The 21,292-nt window shown below is 43.0% G+C and overlaps 1 protein-coding gene across 1 annotated transcript in view; it reads left to right on the forward strand.

Annotated features, from left to right (window-relative positions):
- The window catches only part of FARS2 (phenylalanyl-tRNA synthetase 2, mitochondrial), a 209,364-nt gene that overhangs the window by 132,227 nt on the left and 55,845 nt on the right, over positions 1-21,292 (forward strand). The window contains exon 6 of the mRNA XM_056854966.1: positions 3,413-3,564. Coding sequence (XP_056710944.1) covers positions 3,413-3,564 — 152 coding nt within the window. The remainder of the gene's footprint in view (positions 1-3,412; positions 3,565-21,292) is intronic.

A 21,292-nucleotide genomic window follows, 5' to 3' on the forward strand; every position in this document is an offset into this window, starting at 1 on the left:
TTACAGTCAACAATAGCCATGCAGATTAGCTTTGGATTTCACACATTAACAGATCACTTCAGTATACAATGGTTCCATTTTAACATACCACACCCTCATTAGCACATTATCTTGATACTTACAGGACAATGATTAGCACATTACCTTTGATACTTTTTGCAGGACAATGATTCAGCTCAGCCCAACCCCTTTCCGAGTATATATTACTCTTCCTACACACTTGACACTGAGAGACACTGTCCTTCAGTGTTACTCCTCTGAAGATGCCTGCCACAGCTGCTGGCGAAACGTCAGGAAAGAAAATACCAAAACCACGGTTACACAGCCCGGATAACCTACAAGAACCATCTGGCTATACCATTGTGGAATTCTTATTTCATGTCTATGTATACAAGAAACACATTCTGTGTGTTATAATAGTGTTTGTCCATTTCCCCCCTAGCTGATGATTAAGCGAAAAGATTTTGGAAATTGCTGCAAGTGATCACCTGACTTCAGTTCTTTGGATTTGAAACATAAATACACATACTTTCTGTGGCATAATTATGGTATTGGCTAGGATTGTTTTTAAAGGAAAAGGCAAATGGAATCTATCTACACTTTGCCTTAATGGTTTCTTAAGTAGTACCTTAGCAAAGCTGATATCTTTAAAAAGCAAATGTGTCGCAGTGCAGACAGATCTAGTTCTTGCACATTCAGTGTTTGCCTCTGAGACTCTTTTCAACAAATAGCTTATAAATGATGACACATACTAATGAATTCTGAATTACATAAAGCTTAGCCTTTATTACATCCACAGATATAAATGACAATAGTTAAATCAAGTCTTTTAGTAAGCCATGGAGCATTTATGGGTGTGTGCTGTCCTACATGCCAACTAAGAATTTACTTACAGATCTATCCTATCTGATATTGCTCTTAAGCTTCCAGGTACACACCATGATGGCCAGAGTGCATATGATGGCTCATATTCTTCCGAGTGGACTATTTGAGGAGGTTCACCAGGCCAACTTGTTGTTATCTTTTCAAGAGGCCTATTAAGATTGCTGCTGTTGTTCCATAGGACTTTTGGTTATTCTCTAGCATTTTGTTTTAGTTGAGCATTCTACTTTTATTCTGCTTTTATGCTGTGGTTTACTTTTTGTGCTTTTGGTGGGTGGCAGCGACTGATATATTCAATTTTAATATTTTATTCTGCTATCAACTGACATCCACTATCTTGAACAATGGAACAGACAGACATACAGTTTTAAATAAATGTATACTTAACGGCCAGTTCCCAACACTCCAATGTGTCCTTCTACCATTCTATCAAACTTCAGAAGGTTCAAGGGAAATGCAGCCTAGAATGACGTGTCTGTGCAGATGGCAGTTGGCAACGCTATTCTGTGAGTTCTCTGTTGCAGTTTACCTTGTGCAAGCTACCCATATAGTGGTCTGATCATCCACCGTACAATGGTCATTCCTGTTTACTTCGTAAGACATAACACGTATAATATAATGTCTATCACATAGAAGCAGAATTTGAGATACGTTTTTTTTAAAGAAAATATATGTTTTAAATACCACGATCATATTTACCTGCATTAATAAATAATATCCTTTATGGAAACATGAAATATTTTAAGGTCAGTGCACTTTGAGACGTGCAAATGTATACAGTGGAATGAATATGTTTTGCCTTAAAAATACAGTCCCAAACACACCAGTACTTTATTACATTGATAAAATAAATCACCTAGTTCATATGAGCTTTGTGGCCATATATTATCTGTAGAGATTATTTAACATACAACTGCAGGCTGTGGTGTCACACAGGCAGCATCATTCATGTGCTTTGGTATTTTATCAAGTGCACCCATGTGATGGCTTTATCGAGGGCTGAGTTTTGAAATTGTTATACAGGAGATGAATTTGTCTGACAAGTTTATTCATGTAGCAAGTTGGATAATCATTTGTGATTCACAATTGGAATCATTGTGGGGTTGTTAATTCAAAACTTGCACAGTATTCCTTATCAGATATTCATTAAAATGTTTGCATCATGTACAGCCAGATCTGTGTAAATCACTGTGCCGTAAATTTACCCTTCTTACAGGTTTATTGCTTTATCAGGTATTCACTTAGGATCTCACTATTCTGTCATAAAACATTTTCCAGGCATGAAATATATTTTCTGATTGAGATAATATATTGTATTAATCAAGGCACACATGTCAGCTGCTGCAGATAGAAAAACAAAGGAAGGAAAACTGTTTATTCTGGAAGCATCTGAAGATTAGTTGGCGGCGTGAGGCTGCATGTTAAACCAGCAAATATAGATCCAACAGTGAATGAAAAGACTGGGGTGTGGCATTTTCAGGGTGGCTCAGCCGATAAAAAAGGGGTGCTTACTCTTGACATGCCCACTGATTCTCTTCACCAACCATCTTCCCGTGGTATATGCCGGTATATTATTTTGGTGAGTCTTACTTGGCTGGTCCCACTTTTGCCAATTTTGTGCTGGTTTTGTTTTTGGCTTGATTCTTGGTATGTGTGTGTGTGTGGGGGGGTTGCTGTTGAATTATTAATTTCTTTGCGTTTGGGGAGAGTTTTATATGCTTTATTGTTGCTATTCTTGGGACTCTTATGATTGTCTGCTGTTGGTTCCTTATGTTTTACATTTCTGAGTTTTAATGGTTTGTGTTAGGTTTAAATTTGTAAGCTGCCTCATGTAGGGGGTTTTTTCTGGAAAAGGAGCAAATAAATAAATAGAAAATGAGGATGAGGCTTGATGAGGATGAGGGTTGCCAACCTCCAGGTACTAGCTGGAATCTCCTGCTATTACAACTGATCTCCAGCTGATAGAGATCAGTTCCCCTGGAGAAAATGGCCGCTTTGGCAATTGGACTCTATTTGGAAATTGGACTCTGGCAATTGGATGTTATAACCATGTGGTCTTGATTGAGCTTATTGATGATGGTAGAATATGGAGATGGACTTTTTCAACCAATGTGCAGACTCTGAATATTATGTTGAAAATGGCTATCTATGATATATGCTTGGAGATGGGGCTCACTGATGATTTCCTCTTAGTTTCTCTTTCAGCACCTTTTACAATGAACCTTTTAAATTCTTATTAAACTCAGGGGTGTTTTAGCCTTCTGGCTATGCAGGCGGTTGCAAACTTTCCTGTAAGAGTGGCTTAAACAGCATGTAAGCTGTAGCACAGCTAAGTGCTATAGCTTACCTGCAAGTGACTTCTTTTTTCCCCAAGTCTGTTTTTCTAGAACCTATCCCAACACAAAAAAGGACAGAATGTAGTAAGCTACGCTACTTAACCTGTCACATAACTCACTTCAGAACAATTTCATCACTCTTTCTTGTTTTTTGTTTGTTTGTGTGATTTATTTCATTTTTCTGTTTTGTTTAGCCTTTCAGCAAATACCCTCCTGTGATCAACGACATCTCTTTTTGGCTGCCCTCTGAAAAATATTCTGCAAATGATTTCTATGATTTAGTCCGAACTATTGGAGGAGACATGGTGGAAAAAGTTGACCGCATAGATGAGTTCACACATCCAAAGTAAGTAAAACACATGATTTTATTGTTGGATGGTTATGATAAATAGTATATTCAATGTTTTAATTGTTTTTTGCACTTATTTTAAGCTCTGGTTTTAACCTGTTTTAATGATGTATTTGTGCATTGGTTTCAATAGCTTTTAAAATTAGATTTTAACGTGTATGTTTTAATTTGTTAACCACCTTGGTGTCCCTATTAATAAATAAAAAAAGTATCTATAAATGTAGATGGCTGCATGCATCTAACTGGACTGTATAGGTTTGGGAGTCAAGGTCTGTTATGCTGTCCTGAAAAGCAGGATGTAAATGTAGTAGTAAAACAACAGTAAGTTGATAACTTGCATGATTGAGCCATGCAGAGTGGAGATCAAGTTAAAAAAAGTGTGCAGAAAGAGACAAATATGATCTTGAAGACAACATTGCATTGTGCAAGTGGAGAATTTATCAGAATTGGTGGTCACAAGTGAAGGGGAAAAGTAGTCAAATAGAAAGGGTTGGTGTGACAAAGAGTTAATCTTTGAGAGAAGCTCAGAGAAGGAGTGGGCAGAGCTAAGGAGCTCACTCTCTCTGTTCTGAAGAAAGGAATTGTATTCTGATTTTATTAACCTGCGTGTTCAGTAGCTGTGTTTGACTCTGGGAACCTGAGGGTTCAGGTTTGCCTAAACTGGTGTAAAACAAATCCTGCGGAGTGACAGTCAGAGATTAGGAGGAAAAGGGCCCTTTCTCAGGTCACTGGAAGGGAATAGGCTCACGGAAGGAAATATTCCCAAATACCGGGTGTTGATAAGGGATTACTGCCACAGAAGTGGGGTATATCTATAATGAGAACTGGAAGAGAGATTTGAGGAGAAATCTTCATACTTCTATGTTTCTCTGGGGAAGAGAGATTGTATAACTTCCAACTCCCTGTTAGCTAGGCAGCAGTGTCTGAATAGGAAAATGTACACAACCACACACAAAAGTCAGTGTTGGGCAAATGCAAGTTAATTAATAGCTGTCTGAATCTGAAATGTTCAACAATATAGAGAAGAGTCGATAAGGAATAATGAGAAAGCAGGGGAGAGAGACTTATCATTTTTTTTGAAGGGAATAATATTGGAAGGGAATAATAGGGGACAATCCTGCAATTAGATCCAAATAAGAACTTAAATGGATGTTGACTTTAAAAATAATCTATAATAGGTTGGTAACCAATATATTTAGATGACATCTTTGTTGTTTGTCATCATGTGTGTGTGGGGGTACTTGTTTATTAAGCATATTTATTAAAAACCAAATAATCACAAAAAATAAAGGCCATCCCAAGTGATCTTCTGTTGCAACAACATCTGAAAGCCACCAGTTTTTACATTTCCCTTACAAATATAGTTCAGTTCCCTTTTTGTTATTCACAACAAAGAAGAATATCTGTGTGTTGAAGGTGTACAATTAGATTTCCTTCATCTAGTGCCAAAGCTGGAACTTGGACTGAGTAAATTGACAAAAAAAATCTCCTTTCTCTAGATTTAGGTAAAGGAGTACACAGGAAGAAACACACAAAACTTTAATGCAGAAATGCACTCTGCTGTCAGGGTATACAGGAAGTAAATTTTTAATCAGAACAACTAAAAATACTTTGGGGGGAAAGTATCACAGGAGACAGGAAGCCAATTGATTTTGCTGCTTTTTTGCTGGTTTGTTGTTGCCTTCATTTTAAAAGTGGGAGAGGGAGTGAATGGAGAGATCTTTTTTTTTTTTAAGGTTTGAATTATTTGCTTGTTTACTTTCTGGAAACATAGTTATTCATTTGTAACTGTCTAAAGAAAATATTAGTACCAGGAAAGGAAAGCTCATGGCTTCTGTTATTTAGTGAGATAATGGTAGCTTTTTCAAAGCTCTGGCTATGTTACATTGTTTAGAATATAATGATTTCAGTTACCTGTTTAAACCAGCAAATTTGAGGGCTGGGCAAGCGGGTGGGGGAGGGAATGTCAATGGATAAATGTCTGCTAAATGCAGTTAGTCAGATCAATTAATAGCTTCAGATCTTCTAAAAACCCATTTTATTTGAAAGTCTTCTCATTTCATTACTAGATGCTGCAATTGTTCCTCCCAAAATTACTGACACATTTTCATATGTAAAGAAAAAGAATTGTTTTTAAATCTGTCTTCCAAGATTATACCTGCATTGAATTTTGGATTGCAAAAAGGAAATGGTCATGATACAACATTGTTTGCTGCTTGAATTATTTGAATTAAAACCTTATCAGCTCAGACCTCAAACGCTTCATCCTGAGCACACAGCAGTTTGCAGTGGGAGGGTGTGTGTGTTACCTTTAACTGCTAGGGTTGCCAGTGACGGGGCGGGGGGAAGGTTTCCTACCACACCCCGCGCTCCTATTTCTCCCATTTGAGCAGAAGTGGGAGAAAACATCAAAAATGGCCATCGGGCCTGTGAAATGATATCACTTCCAGGACGTGACATCAGTCTTCTCTAGAGAGCACCTGGCAATCCTACAGTGCAGTCCCAGCACAGTTCTTGAAGTAGCTTTGCCTATAAAACCACCAGTGGGAGAACAGAGATGGAATGACCACAGTCAACAGAGAGCACAGATTTGGAGTTAATGAGCTGTATCCTTTCATGCACAAGAGCCTCTCTTTCCTTAAAAGCGTGTCTAATTGGCTGGGCTCAAAGTGGCTTTCAGATGGGCTTTTTGTTGTTGTTGGTTTGACTATAGTGCGCTCTCTCTCTCTCTCTCTCTCTCTCTCTCTCTCTCTCTCTCTCTCTCTCTCTCTCTCTCTCGCACACACACACACACACACACACACACACACACACGCACATTAAGAGCAAGCTATAGAACAAGTGCTTTCAAAACCTAACATTATGTTTCATGTTTGGCCATGGGCCCAACCTATCCATTTGTTTCAAGCAACTCAAGGAAGTTGATGATATAGTAAATACCGAATCTGAAATGAAGCATCTTGAACTATGTAGTCTACTCATATTGCCCTTTCAGCTTAATAATTTATATGTGGATTTTGGCAGCTGGGAGCAAGAAGGGTGCACTTTAGCATGGCTGAGTTCTTTCACCTTAATAAGGTGATCAAAATTGTTAAAATTCAGGGTGAAGGCACTTTTCCTTCAGCCGCCTTTTCCTTCACCATCTTCCTTCTGCAGCATAAATTAACACATTCCACGCCCACAGAATGATCTTGATGGAGTATGAGGCAAAGCTAAGGGGCTTCCAAGAGCCATGTTATGTTTTTAGGCTTTTGTTCTGAGAGGTTCCAAAGGTCCAAATGTTTTTTGCCGCGAAGGATATGGTTTGAAAAGGGGCACAGTAGGTGACAGCTGCGCTGTGCCCATTTTACTCAGGCTTCCACAGGAGTCAGCTGTTTGCTGTAGCATTTGTTAAATATCCCAATTCCCGTGGTGTCCCCCTGCTTCCAAGAGCGTGTGCTCTGCACTTACCTTGAGGGGAAGAAAGAACAGATGAGGGGAAATGTTGTCACCGACATCCCCACAGCACAGGAGAAAGCTCTGCTGTGCCTAATAAAAAAATCTGGCCCTTATGGATGATGCGTATGATTTCCCAACTGGCCCTGGAACTGGAGCCTGTTTGGGAAATTAATAATGCACATTATGGTTCAACCGTAGGGCAGCCACAGCACAAAAACAGTTTTATAGAAGGCTGACAGGGTTGCTGCAGCGCTGATGGAAGGAACTGCCTTGGTTCATACACTTTCCTCGTTGTGAAACATAAGTGATAAAAAAGTGTCAGTTTTCTCCACGCTATCTATCCACTGAGACGGGGATAGATAAAGGTAGGTTGGCTGGTGGGGTAGGAAGAAGTGAAGGAAGCCCGAAAAGGGGAAAGGCTATGCAAGCTTTCAGGGAAGGGAAAGAAGAAATGGTGGAGAAGGAGAAAATGAGATTCCTCCCTGCAAGTCCGTGTGGGTCCTCCGCTTGTACATATCATAAACAATGCAATAAAATTGGCCTAATGAATGAAAAAGGACATCCTTTGTATAATTTGTTATGATAAAATTGATGTTTCTTTAATTTTATGGAGAACTTAAAGAGGCCCCTGTTTGGCATTTCTTAACTGAAAAATTGCTTTCCTGTCATCAAGGGTGGGGATGACACAGTAAGAGGCAAACATGAGGTTCCCAAGCTCTGGCAAGGCTGACATGTGTGTGGGGAGGGATGGAATTTTCAGGGGCTGAAGGTAGGGGGGGCTGCTGTCACCCTCCCCTGCCTGCTGTTTCTCCCCTACACCATTTTCAATTTGTTTTCCCCCTCTTGGCTAAGCTCTGTGAGCAAGTCTAGCTTGTGGAGAAGATGGCCTACAGGGCAGTGTCGCAGAGGTGCATTGGTGGCCAAGGAGAGTGGTTAATTATCATTGCATTCACATTATCTCAGCAAACGCAAGTTTAGGAACCTGAGGGTAATGCATCATTTCACTCTAATAAGGCATAAATTGAGATCACAGAGAAAGAACTGAATGAGCTGTTTGAAGCTTGAGGCTGGTAAACTTGTGAGTTGGCAAGAGCTTAAATCCCAGCAAAAACATCCCAGTTACTTCCATAAATCTAGTCCTAAATCACTACCATAAAATAACATACCTGGGTTGATGTTACACTTGCAGTTAGATGTTTGAGGTCAACACTTATAAATGAGTAACCAAAGCCTCCCAGGTTGGAAAATTTTAATCTGTAATGTTAAATGGCCACCTTAAACAACAGAAAACACTTGCCTAAGCACACATTTATGTGATTGACTGTTATGGCTGTTGTAATGATCTATTGGGTTAATATTCTGTTTCACAATTGGTATGTATACAAAAATTCATATTTAGAGGATAGATTATAACTACCCCTAAGAAATCCTCGAGACTTGCCAATGAAAGAGTTCTATTAAGCAGCCAAACATTCTTCCACTACCTTAACCTTTTGATCACACAAACAGGAACAGGGAAATGCTTCAAGCAATACATGTCTAGGTCATTTGCAAAGCAATCCTAGGGAAAGTTACACCTTTCTATTTCCATTGAATTCAATGAGTTTAGAAAGGTGTCGTTCTCTTTCAGATTGCACTAATGGATTATTCTCCCTGCATCTGGAATGTTCTGGTTTTGGATAGTTAAAGATGCAAGTAAAATCAATATTGTTTAATAAAGATTTTTTTGGTAATTATTTAACTATTCATGCACCCCACACTGTAATTTCATATATGTAAAAGACATGGATGTGGACACCCATCGCTTTGAAAAGAAAAGTAGGAACTAAAGTTTATTGGCAGAGCCCTATTCCTTTAAGAAATGTCACTTCAGCAATCTTTTGAGTGTACATGAACCAGCATATGCAGGTCTATGTAGCTAATGGGCATAACTACAATACCAGAATGTGTTGCGCCTCTTGAGTGAAGGGGGCTGGTCCTGAACAAAATTAAATCCCCCCCAACATATTTTCCACACTCCTGGAGGGGTACCACAGCACTGAGAATGTAGGGATCTGCTGTCTGAGTGTGCTCTGACTATATAAGTTAAGTTTCACCCTGGCAAACTAAAGTTCAAGCCCCAATGTTTTTGACACCAGTTCTCATAGGCCTTTCTGTGGACTTTTCTCATCAAATATTCTCCTCGTAGATAAGGCAAGGTCTCTCAGTCTCTTATCCCTGACTTCAGGATCTGGCTGGGGAGCAGAAGCAGAAGTGAGTCAGAAAGAGACAGCCCCCTGGGCACTTATAAGAAAAGCCATGCTGGATCTGACCAAGGTCCATCAAGTCCAGCAGGCTGTTCACACAGTGGCCAACCAGGTGCCTCTAAAGGTAAAGGCAAGCACCAGGTCATTCCTGACCCATGGGGTGACATCACATCCCAACGTTTCCAAGGCAGACTTTGTTTGCGGGGTGTTTTGCCAGTGCCTTCCCCAGTCATCTTCCCTTTACCCCCAGCAAGCTGGGTACTCATTTTACCGACCTTGGAAGGATGGAAGTCTGAGTCAATCTTGAGCCTTTAGGAAGCCCACAAACAGGACAACTGCAGCAGCATTATCCTGCCTGTGTTCCAAAGCACCTAATATAATAGGCATGGTCCTCTGAGACTGGAGAGAATAGGTATGCATCATGACTAGTAACCATGAATAGCCCTCTCCTCCATGAACATGTCCACTCCCCTCTTAAAGCCTTCCAAGTTGGCAGCCATCACCACGTCCTGGAGCAGGGAGTTCCACAATTAAGCTATGTGTTGTGTAAAGAACACTCCTGCACCATAATCTAGGCATCCATTAGAACAGTGGTTCCCAAAGTGGGCAGTACCACCCCCTGGGGGGCAGTGGGATTACCTAGGGGGGTACTAAGAGGCAAGGGGGCAGCGGGGTGTGTGCTAGAGGTGGACCCCTTCAATTGTGTTTTGGATAGGGTAGGTGGAGCTGGGGTTGAGTTTGTGTAACCAAGGAGGCGGTGGCCCGAAAAGTTTGGGAACCACTGCATTAGAAGGAGGCACCAATGGCCCATCTAGGCCTGTCAGTTACTTCTGACAACAGGACTCAAAAACTCATCGAGAGATCTTGTATCTCAGTTGATGGGAATGAAATCTGGAGCAAGCTGTGTAATCTGTTGCTGAGATTTAGTTTGTAATTCTCAATAAGATTGTTCTTGTAAAAAAAAAAACCCCAATGAGTGGCTGGCACGAATATTACTGGCCCACTCTTGCTTCCCAATGATACAGCTGTCTCAAGATGTCTCCCTAAATGTAGTGCTCAAGAGGAAGTGCTGGGCTTAAAGTGGGATACCAGTAAGATAAAGCTGCTGTTCTAGATGAAGGTTCTGAACAGCTCTTCAGAAAAACAGATTAGGACACTGTAATATAAATGGCATTTCATGGAGAAACTTAGTGTTGGAGAAAGTAATGGAAGCAGCTTTTCTACAGATAAAAAAGATCTGTTGTTAGGTCAAAGATTTATAACTAGGCCACATGTTCTTTCCCTCTCACAGTGAATGCTGTGTATTTCTATGGCCTTCAGAATATTTTTTGCCACTAATTGATTTCTGATCCCTTCAAAGAGTATTTACAGAGACTTTTATCATGCACACATGCACTTCCACTCACATTAAGTGTACATGAAATATTACATGAGTGAAAAATTCTTTTCACCAGCGTGGTGTAGTGGTTAAGAGCGGTGGTTTGGAGCGGTGGAGTCTGATCTGGAGAACCGAGTTTGATTCCCCACTCCTCCTCATGAGCAGCGGAGGCTAATCTGGTGAACTGGATTTGTTTCCCCACTCCCTACACATGAAGCCAGCTGGGTGACCTTGGGCTAGTCACACACTCTCAGCCCCACCTACCTCACAGGGTGTTTGTTGTGGGGAGGGGAAGGGAAGGTGATTTTTAGCCGGTTTGATTCTTCCTTAAGTGGTAGAGAAAGTCGGCATAAAAAAATGAAGTCCTCTTCTTCTTTGTAAATAAAAGTTAACCTAAACTTTAAAAAAAGGATCACGTATGTATTGTGTGTGTGTGCACGTATAAACTCTTGTAATTATCTGCTACAAGAAGGAGCTACCAGAAGGCAATAGAACTCAGAAAATTTGGGGCCTTGGGAGAACTCAGCCATTTGCTGCTCCAGTCAAAGGCGGAGGAGCTTCTAACCTCACTTGCCTCATGCTCGACATGATTTGTTTAGTCACTCTTCACCATAGCTTTGCCTGCTAAAAGCACTTAGTAAATCACAACACTAATTCTAAAGCTATCGCTTGTGAAGGGTTTTTGGAAAATGCCACAGAAGTTCATGGAGACCCTAGAGTGGCATCATTTCAAAAGAAATTCTTTGAACAGTTTGAAAGGGTGTCTCAGTGCATCTCAGTTCTATTCAGTACCTTAAAGTACCTTAAAGGCCAGCAAATTATCAGTATTCCATTTTTATCGCCATTTATGGTGCTAGTTTGATTATGGCCGTCTCTGGACCCTGCAGTTTCTCCTGTCTATAGTTGGACTAAGCGTTAGGGACCAGAATGTCATGTGTAGATGCTGAAGGACTACATCCGCTGGTATCATTCTGGAAATGCCTGGAGCAGATTTCTTTAGATAAACCAAAGGATGCCCATCTTTACATCCTGCACATTTCTCCTCAGCCTGAAGGTCCCATATGAAAAGAACATAAAGTTTCCTGAAGGGGAATTGTATGGCCTAGTTTCTCCAATGGTGGGGATCACCCCCTCCCCAAGGGGCACTGGACACATGCAATGCTCCCAGGAAGGAGCAATGGAAGTAAATTGTCTGCCTTCTTGCTAGCTGAGTTTTGACATTTCAGCCACTACTGTCTTCCCCACTACAAGGCAGACCGCTGGGTGGAGGAGGGACAGGGAACAAAATTCTACAAAGGAAGAAGAGAACTAGGTGGGTTGAATAGTCCTAACAGAGGACCCATAAACTCACAATACTTTCTTGGGGGTGACCTACCATCAAGCAGTGGCCTGAGAAGTAAAGAGTTTATGGAGAGCTGTTACGTTGTTCCAATGTTTCCTGTACATGTGCATTTAAGTTAAATGTTCGAGATGTGTTCGTCGATTGCCAGTGTTTGGATTGATGATCTACTGTATATACTCGCGTATAAGCCGAGCTTTTCAGCCCAAAAAAAGTGCTGAAAAAGGCCAACTCGGCTTATACGCGGATCAATACAGTAGGGGGGAGGGGGAAACTTACTGCCGCCGCCGCCAGCCTGCCCACGCACCTTCTCTGCGGGCCAGGAGCGGCCCGCGTGGCCTCCTGGGTGCAGGGAAGGGGCCGCTGCCGCCTGTCCACGCGCCTTCTCTGCGGGCCAGGAGCGGCCCGCGCGGCCTCCTGGCCGCAGGGAGGGGGCCGCCTCCGCCTGCCTGCACGCCTTCTCTGCGGGCCAGGAGTGGCCCGCGGGGCCTCCTGTGCGCAGGGAAGGGGCCGCCGCCGCCTGCCCGCCCACCTTAAGGTAAGCCTGCGGGGGGGAGGGGCTGCATTTCCCGCTCGGCCTATACGTGGGTGCCTAATTTTTCCCCATTTTTGGGGTGAAATTAGGCACCTCGGCTTATACTCGGGTCAGCTTATACCCGAGTATATACGGTAATTCCTGCACCCGTGTGCACAGCATTGAGTTGCATACTTTGAATAGTGCTTATATGTTGAACACATGGTCAGTGCTGGGTTTGGGCAAGGGGGGGTTCAGAAACTAAGTGGCGTTTATAAGGAACAGCAAAAGCTCAAGAAGTTTAAGACCCAGCTCCCTATTTATTTGTTTTTAAAAGTTTATCAACTGACAGGATGGTCTGTCTCTTTCCTTATCCCGCTGCCCTGCCTTGACCATCAAAATGAGATGTGGCATGCAACCTCCTTGTGTTAAACGCGTGGGAGAGCGACTGAGCTGGCATTTTGTCTCCTTTCTCAACAGATACACACAGGGAAGGGCAAAGAGCAGCTGATGGTAGCCTTGGCAATTATTTGTATGTCCCAACGGAGCTATAGCTCATCTGTTGCATTAGAGAGCACACATGCCCACCGGATACCGCAGACAAATAGCGCTGTATTCCCTTTTTTTCTTCAGAACAGCCCTGAAAGATGATTACATTTCCAGTGGAGCCTCTTTGGTAATATATCGTTTTTCTAATGGGTTTTTGTGGTTTGAACATAATTTCCAACTTCCTTTCTTCAGGGCCACAAATTTCTAAAGTCGAAGCCACCCGTCTCGAGGCAAAGAAGAAAGATGAGGTTCCAAATTAAGTCTGGTATCTGTAATTCTTTTCTAACCATACAAGTTTATATTCATAAAGAGCCCAGGATGGCCTAACAGAAAAGACCCTTTCCCCAGAATAGATGTGAATACACGGTGGTTAGAAACAAACCTCAGGACACTGTGATGGCAAATCGTTAAGGGTGTTCTGTTGCAACACCAGGCATTGAAAGAACGACTATGGCTTTGTTCCCTGATAGATTGCTTCTCTGCTGTGGCTCCCCTCAGATAGCCTCTCATGAAACCTTATCTAGACAGCCTAGGGTGCTTCACATGGCTGCTTTTTGTCCCATGCTTTTCATATAGAGGCTAAACCTGGAAATAAATAGAAAAGAACAGCAAGTTCTGTCCATTATAAGTGATGCAATGGATATATTTCCTTCTTCTTTTTTCATAGCCCTGTACACTTGATGTATCTGCATGTGTGGTGGCAGGTTCAGATCTCCCTCGCTTTGTGTGTGCTGTGGTTGGCAGGCTCGTCAAGTTGGGGGAGTGGGTTTCATGGAGCTCTCTGGGTAACCATGGGCTGGTTGCTCCTTCTCAGCTTTACCTACCTCACTGGGTTGTTGTGAGAACAAAATTGTGGGGGAGAACCATGTATACCACTCTTAGTTCCTTGGAGAAATGGTGGGGTAAATGGACAGACAGCTACATCAATTCAGCCCCATGTCAGCACAGAGCCTATGTGTGCACACAGTCAACAGTTAGACTATGTACAGTTAGGAATAGGGTTGCCAGGTCCCCACTCACCTTTGGCGGGAGGTTTCTATCCCGATGTTGTGTCCGTGCGTGTGCGCGCGCTCCGACGCAGCACTTCCGGTTTACAACCGGAAGTGCCACCTCGCAAGGAGCCTTAGACCACTCAAACTCTTAGTTTGAGTGGTAAAGGGCCGCAGCGACTAAGAGTTTGAGTGGTCTAAGGCTCCTCATGAGGTGGCACACGCATGCATGATTGTCCGCAAAATTGTCCGCAAAATACAAAATGGAGGTATATTCCCAGGGTCAGCAGCTTATCTAGTTGTAACCTTAGATTTTTATTCATGATGTCATTCCTGCCCTGCATGGCTTTTTGTCCATATGGGTCCTACAATCCCTGGCGTAGCCTCTTTGGTGGTCACAAGGGGCTCTTCCTCCCTATTGTACCAGTCAGTGTTGATGGAATCCAGGCCAGAGAGCTGAGTCTTAGACAGGTTGGTTTGCCTAAGGCCATGTAAATGGCAGAGAGGTGAAATTTAAACTAAGGGTTACAGATCACAATTTTAACTACACCAGGTAATGCTGTAGTTATAGGTCATTTATGCATGGGAGTTCTACCTGAGGTTCATTGCTGTCTGGACCCACACTTTCCTGTTGGGAATCTCTGCACCAGCAGTCTCCAAACTCAAATCAAGTCCCGCCCCTTTAAATGCTGCTTTGTAATTGGTTTACTTCGCAGTGCTCACTGTGAGAAACCCCCCCAAACCCAATTACCGCATAAAAAAAGCATTTTAAGAACAAAAAACGGAGCAATCTGAAAGAAGGGGGTGAGGAGAAATCGAAGCCTCGGTTTTAAAAAGCCTTTCTTATGCTTAGTAAGAGTTCCGAGAAAGCAAAAAGCAGGAAGTATTTTAATCCCCACCTCTTTACACACTGCTTTGTGATTGGCTGTGAGAGAAATCCAGCTTCTGTTTCCCCTGCTTTGCCTTCTGCACGGAGATTTCAGCCGGGCTGAGCTCAGAGGAGAAGGAAGAGTCAGGATAAAAGAGAAATGGGGAGACCCGGACATTGCGAGGGCTGGCAGCAAGGTCATTTCGAATGGACGGAAAACTCATGCAGAACTCCAAGGAACAACCGAGTCAGACAGGGGGCAAACGTAAGTCCAAGTGCCCATGCATAAATGACCATAGAGGAGCTCTGGGTATGACTTCTGCACCAGCCTTTGTTTGAGGGCCAGAGAGGCAGCAAATCCCATCCGGATCATCTCTTAACCACCTTGCATGGTGGAACATTCAGTCATGTGTGCCCTCACCTACTGTCTTTCTGGGCTCAATAGATATAATGTCACTCACCGTTGCCCTCTTGCTGTTCAGTGATGCTGTAAGTACATCTCCGATGAAGATGAAATGACAAGGTTTGTATTTTAAAGGGGTGCTGGACAACAACATGGCTTTTAAAGCAGTGTAGAGCCATGCAACTTTATATTCTGAATACCTGAAGTAACATCTTAGTAGGTATTCAGATCATTTTATCTGGCCAGTTTTGTTCACATATATTTTTAATACTTCCAGATTACTTTGCTGAAGTCACATCTACACTCAACATGAGTATTATTGATACAGACCGTGCTGAAGAGTAGTCAGCAAATAACAAACCTCTTTTCAAAGGAGGCAGCAACATTTCATAGAGTTTTTATAACCTAGAGCTTTTTGGTTCTGCAGTGAACCTTCAGAGAAGAAGTGATATATCATACCATAGGATCAAGTAATGAGTCACTCGCTCCCAGACACTCCCTTATCATTTGACTCTTGCCCCCCTTCCCCACCGCAGGGCTCACAGGACCTCAAGAGGTTTTCTCAATGACAGGGTTGATGTCTGTGCCATAGAACCAGGAATATGGGGGCTTTCCCCCTATAGTAAAAGAAATATATGGTCTCCTTGGTAGGAACAGAGTATTGCTTTTGCTATCATGATGCAAACTATTGTTTACTCTGTAGATCAGGGGTGTCGAACTCATTTGTTCCTAGGGCCGTGTATGACATAAATGTCATTTGGTTGGGCTGGGCCATGCCTCGCCAGCCCAGATTGGGACTGGGGGTGGGGGGTGGGTGGCTGCCTCACCTGGCTCATAGGCCAGATAAGAGCTCTCAAGGGGCCACATTGCCCCCCTCCCACTCGGGCCATAGGTTTGACACCGCTGCTGTAGAAGCTGAATCGAAGGGCCATTGGTGGAAGCAGCGCTTTCTGTCTCACTCTGTGCAGTAACTGGGCAGGAGAAAATATGTAACTCCAGGGTATATAAGACAGGTTTACCCTATGAGTTTTCTGATTAAGGTGAGCAAAAAGATCTGGTAACTACTGGAAATTTTGTAGAGTTAGAACTATTGTAAGGGAGACCATTAGACACAAAACTGTTTCAGCCTTTCTATTTTCAGCAAAACATTTTCAATAAAGACCAGGCACAGACAAGAAGTTAAGGAAATCCTTCATGACAGCATATGCAAAAGGAAGAGTAGTTTTGGAAATGTCATTGGCAGAAAACTATGCAATGATGCATGTTTTCATATAAACTATATTAAACTATGGATTTTTTTTCCTGTAGAGGGAGTACCTTTCTCAAATTGGAGCACTTTTATCATTTCAAGAGATAGCTGTATAACATATATAGATATTAACTGACACCAAATAGTACATCAGCAGTATTTTGCTAGGAAATAAATTTTTGAAGTTTGCATTTGGGGGGGGGGGAAGGTGAGAAATACTTGCAAGATACTTTTAAAAAACAAATTGGCCACTTAAAAAGAAAACATTTTAGAAAACAATAGTAAATCTCTAAATGTGGATTCTTTCTTATCTACCTCACTTAAATACTTCTAAAAACCATTCCAACTTGCTTATTTTGTTTGACTTTCTCATGCCTTTGGGTTGTAAGCCCTGTAGGATGGGGACTTTTCCTTTAGTGCAAATGACTTGATAATATAAACTGCCATTTTCATTTATCATCCTATTTAAATGATTGTTTGTGGCAGCTTAACAGTTGTCACATTCCAGTAACGCTAAACATCAGCAAACCTCATTAAATCTTCCACATTGTAAGTGACAAATGGTAGTAGAAGATCTTCTTTGAAGGTTAAAAATAAAACATGCAGAAACTGCAAAGACTTATTTTCAAAACAGGATGGACTTCCAGCTCCTCAGACAGTCCTACTGAACAAGTAATCTCCTTGTAAAAAGGTAAAGGTAAAGGTCCCCTGTGCAAGAACCGGGTCATTCCTGACCCATGGGGTGACGTCACATCCCGGCGTTTCCAAGGCAGACTTTGTTTGTGGGGTGGTTTGCCAGTGCCTTCCCCAGTCATCTTCCCTTTACCCCCAGCAAGTTGGGTACTCATTTTACTGACCTCGGAAGGATGGAAGGGTGAGTCAACCTTGAGCCAGCTACCTGAAACCGACTTCCGTCGGGATCGAACTCAGGTCGTGAGCAGAGCTTTTGACTGCAGTACTGCAGTACTCTGTGCCACGGGGCTCTCATTGTACTAATGAGTATTTGTGTGGACCTGGAGACATAGGCACTTAGTGTAATTTTTCATGGTTCCTGGGAAGATCAGCTGTTAATGCTAGACGTTCACCTTGATTTTAACTAAGGTGGCCAACTCTTTCTTTAATGAGAGCTACTTCTAAGTAATAAAAAATATCTGAGCTTCTTTGCCTATGCCCGGCATGTTACTCTGAGCCCAGCTTGCTGGGAATGAGGGCGGGATAGAAATGCAATAAATAAATAAATACTCTGCAGCAACCAGTGATCTACCAGTAGCTTCTGAGCTACCTCTTGGAGATTCATGTCTGCCATCTCATTCAGACTAGATTATCCTAATCTATGTGTGCAGTGTTAGGATACCAGGCACCACTGGCCTGGCTGGGCACTGCTTAACAATGATGTGTGTACACAGATAAGGGCCTACTTTGAATCTGAAGATGACTGAACAGAACATAACATAGGGTCCAGTCTCAAATGTACCATTCTTGGGCAAGGTGATTGAACATGTGTTAGCTGGGCAACTTTAGGGATTCCTGAACGAAGTCAATCATTTGGATCCATTCCAGTCTGGTTTCAGGTCTGGTTGTGGGAGTGAAATGGCCTTGGTCTCCCTGGTGTATGGCATATGCCTGGAAAATGGACTTGGGGAGTGTGACCCTATTAATTTTCCTGGACCTCTTGGCAGTTTTTGATATCATCGATCATGGTATCTTTCTGGACCACCTTTCAAGGTTGGGACTGGAAGGCCCTGTCCTGAGATGGTTTTGGTATTAAGTCGAATGTAGGTTTCAGAGTGTGGTGCTGGGGGGACTGCTGCTCTGCCCCTTGCCTTATGGCCTGTGGGATTGTGCAAGATGCCATCTTATCTCCCATGTTTTCAACCCAGGGTTGTCAGGTACCCCCTAGGAACCGATGGGGGTTGGGGGGAGCTTAATGGCAGCAAACTGAGGCCTCTGGAACTCTGTTGCCAGTGATGCATCGATGTTACTTCCGGTGAGCACTGAAAGTGACATCACATCACCGGCAACATGTGGACACACTGGTATTTGGGCAAAGAGTCTATGGTAGGAGATGTTTTTGCCCAAATACCAGAGCATCCCCACATCGTAGGCAATGTGATGACATCACTTCTGTGAGTGTTAGAAGTGACATCGATGCATCGCTGGCAACAGAGGCCTAGGCCTCAGTTTGCTGCTGGTAAGTCCCCCACCAGCTGGCTAAATGGTGCCATGGGGAGGGACCCAAAGCAGGGGATCCCCCACCCCTGGTGGAGGTCTAGCAACCCAATGTCAACATTTATGTAAAGCTTCTGGGAGAGGTCTTGCAGAGATCTGGGCCAAGATGCCAGTGCCATCAATATGTGGGTGACACTCAGTTCTATTGCATACTTCCAGCAGAACCTGTGGAGACGACTGTAAAAACCATAAGCAGATACCTGGAATGGATGAGGACTAACAAACTGAAATTTAACCCTGGGAAAATGGAGGTGCTACTAGTGGGGAAAAGGTTAAACCCAGGAAATGGGATATCTCCTGCTCTGGATAGGGTTGCATTTTCCCTGAAGGAACAAGTTCGTAGCTTGAGGTGCTCCTGGACCCAGCCCTCCTATTGGGTAAACAGGTGGTAGTGGTGGCTAGGGGCATCTGATACCAGCTTCAGGTGATAAGTCAGCTATGGCCCTTCCTGGGAGGGGGAGATCTTGCCACTGTGGCGCATGCCCTGGTAACATCTAGATTACATTGCTGCACTGTGCTCCACATGGGGCTGTCCTTGAAGACTGTTCAGTTGGTACGGAACGCTGCAGATTGTTGACTTGAGTGGTTCATAGGGAGCATATCACTTCGGTGTTTTTCTATCTATACTGGCTCCCAATTTGCTTCCAAGCCCAATTCAAGGTGCTGGTGTTGACCTGTAATGATAACAATAATAAACCTTATACTGCTTGAGGCCAGCATACCTGAAGGACCACCTTCTCCCATATGAACCTACCCATCATCCCCTCCAGTTGGAGGTACTGCTTCAGTTGCCCCTGCTATCTGAGGCTAGATGGGTAGCAACCCAAGTAAGGGCCTTAAAGTTATATCACCAAAACTTTGGAACTGCATCCCTAGGGAGAATTGTTTGTCCTCCTGTATTGTTGTCTCCTGCCAGCGGGTGACTTTTTGTTTTGTTTTGTGTGGCATACACCTAGAAACTGTTATTGGCTGTCCTCTTTGGTTTTGGTGTTGTGTGTGTGTAAAGGGCCGTCAAATCGCAGCTGACTTATGGCTACCCCTTTTGGGGTTTTCAAGGCAAGAGACTAACCGAGGTGGTTTGCCAATGCCTGTATAGCAACCCTGGCGTTCCTTGGTGGTCTCCCATCCAAATACTAACCAGGGCTGACCCTGCTTAGCTTCTGAGATCTGACGAGATCAGGCTAGCCTGGGCCATCCAGGTCAGGGCGGTTGGTGTTATGTGTGTTTATATGTTTTGATTATGTCATATATATTTTATTTCGAGTGTTGTTTTAATGTTGAAATGTTTTGATGTTTGTTGCCTGGGGGGGGCACCCTATTTGGGTAGAAAAGTGGCACAGAAATGTTTTAAACAAATACATATTTAAATGGGGCCTTCTCTAGCTAAAATTGAGCATTTCTGATTCCCACTGATTTCATTGAGTCAGCTAAGCACACGCATAAAGCTTTGTCATTAAAATCAGTGGGAAATTAAAAGTCTGTAACTCTGGACTGTGTTGGTTTTTAAAATGGTACAAAGGAATGGCTGGTGTAACTTTTGTTTTTTGAAGTTTGGGCTCCTGATTAGAAACTTGGGATATTTTGTTAGCAAAAACTCCCCCTGATTGGTGTGTGGTAGAAGAATAAATATTTGTGAATGTAGGAAAAGCTTTTTTTAGAATATTAGTGATCAGACTTGGTCCTTCAGTCTGCATCATTCTATCCTGCAATGCTATAGAACAGGTGACATCAAATCAAAGATGCTCCAGTGATGTTCCCAAATTATGATATCAAAGGCTGTAGGACTATGACAGCACATACTTAATCACGCAGGTGAGTAGAATGGCAAAGAGAAGCAAACGATGAAGAGCAATCTGTGTGTTCAAACACCCTGTCAACCTGCAGATATTCTAAATAGAAACTAAAGTCAGAGGATGGCATAGTTTGAATAAAATGTTTATTTTTAAGTCTGTCAAGCCATATGTTTGATTCTGTGCTGTTTCTACTTTTGTTTTGGGAAGTTTGTAACATATAGGGGTATTCTTCATGGATATTTGCTGCTGTTTCGACGCTGTTTTGCCTCGGAGGCAAATTTTGGTTATTCACTGCAGAGCCGTGTTTTCCCCCACTGAGCAAAATAAGCCGGTTTAAAAGAGAGGCAATCCAAACCACTTCTGAGCCGTACTTTCCAGTAAAAGAGCATTTTGTTGCTCGGATGCCCATGAAGAAATGTTTGCTTCGCTCCCCTGACGTCTCCTTTCTCCTCCCCCAAGAACGGTGATTGGCTGGGGGAGTTGCCACTCTAACAGCATCGCACCGGCAGGAGGGAGACCCAAAGCAGACTGGCTGCCCCTCTTCAGAAGGGTGATGGGGGTTTTGGCTTGGATTTTGCCGCTCTCAGGATGCCCCTCCCCAACACACACACACATAGGATCGCACCGGCTGGAGGGAGACCCAGAGCAGACTGGCTGCCTCTCTTCAGAAGGGTGACAGGAGTTTTGGCTTGGATTTGCTGCTCTCATGGTCCCCCCCCACACACACACA

Source organism: Euleptes europaea, chromosome 8 (assembly GCF_029931775.1).
Source record: "Euleptes europaea isolate rEulEur1 chromosome 8, rEulEur1.hap1, whole genome shotgun sequence".
Lineage (NCBI taxonomy): Eukaryota > Metazoa > Chordata > Lepidosauria > Squamata > Sphaerodactylidae > Euleptes > Euleptes europaea.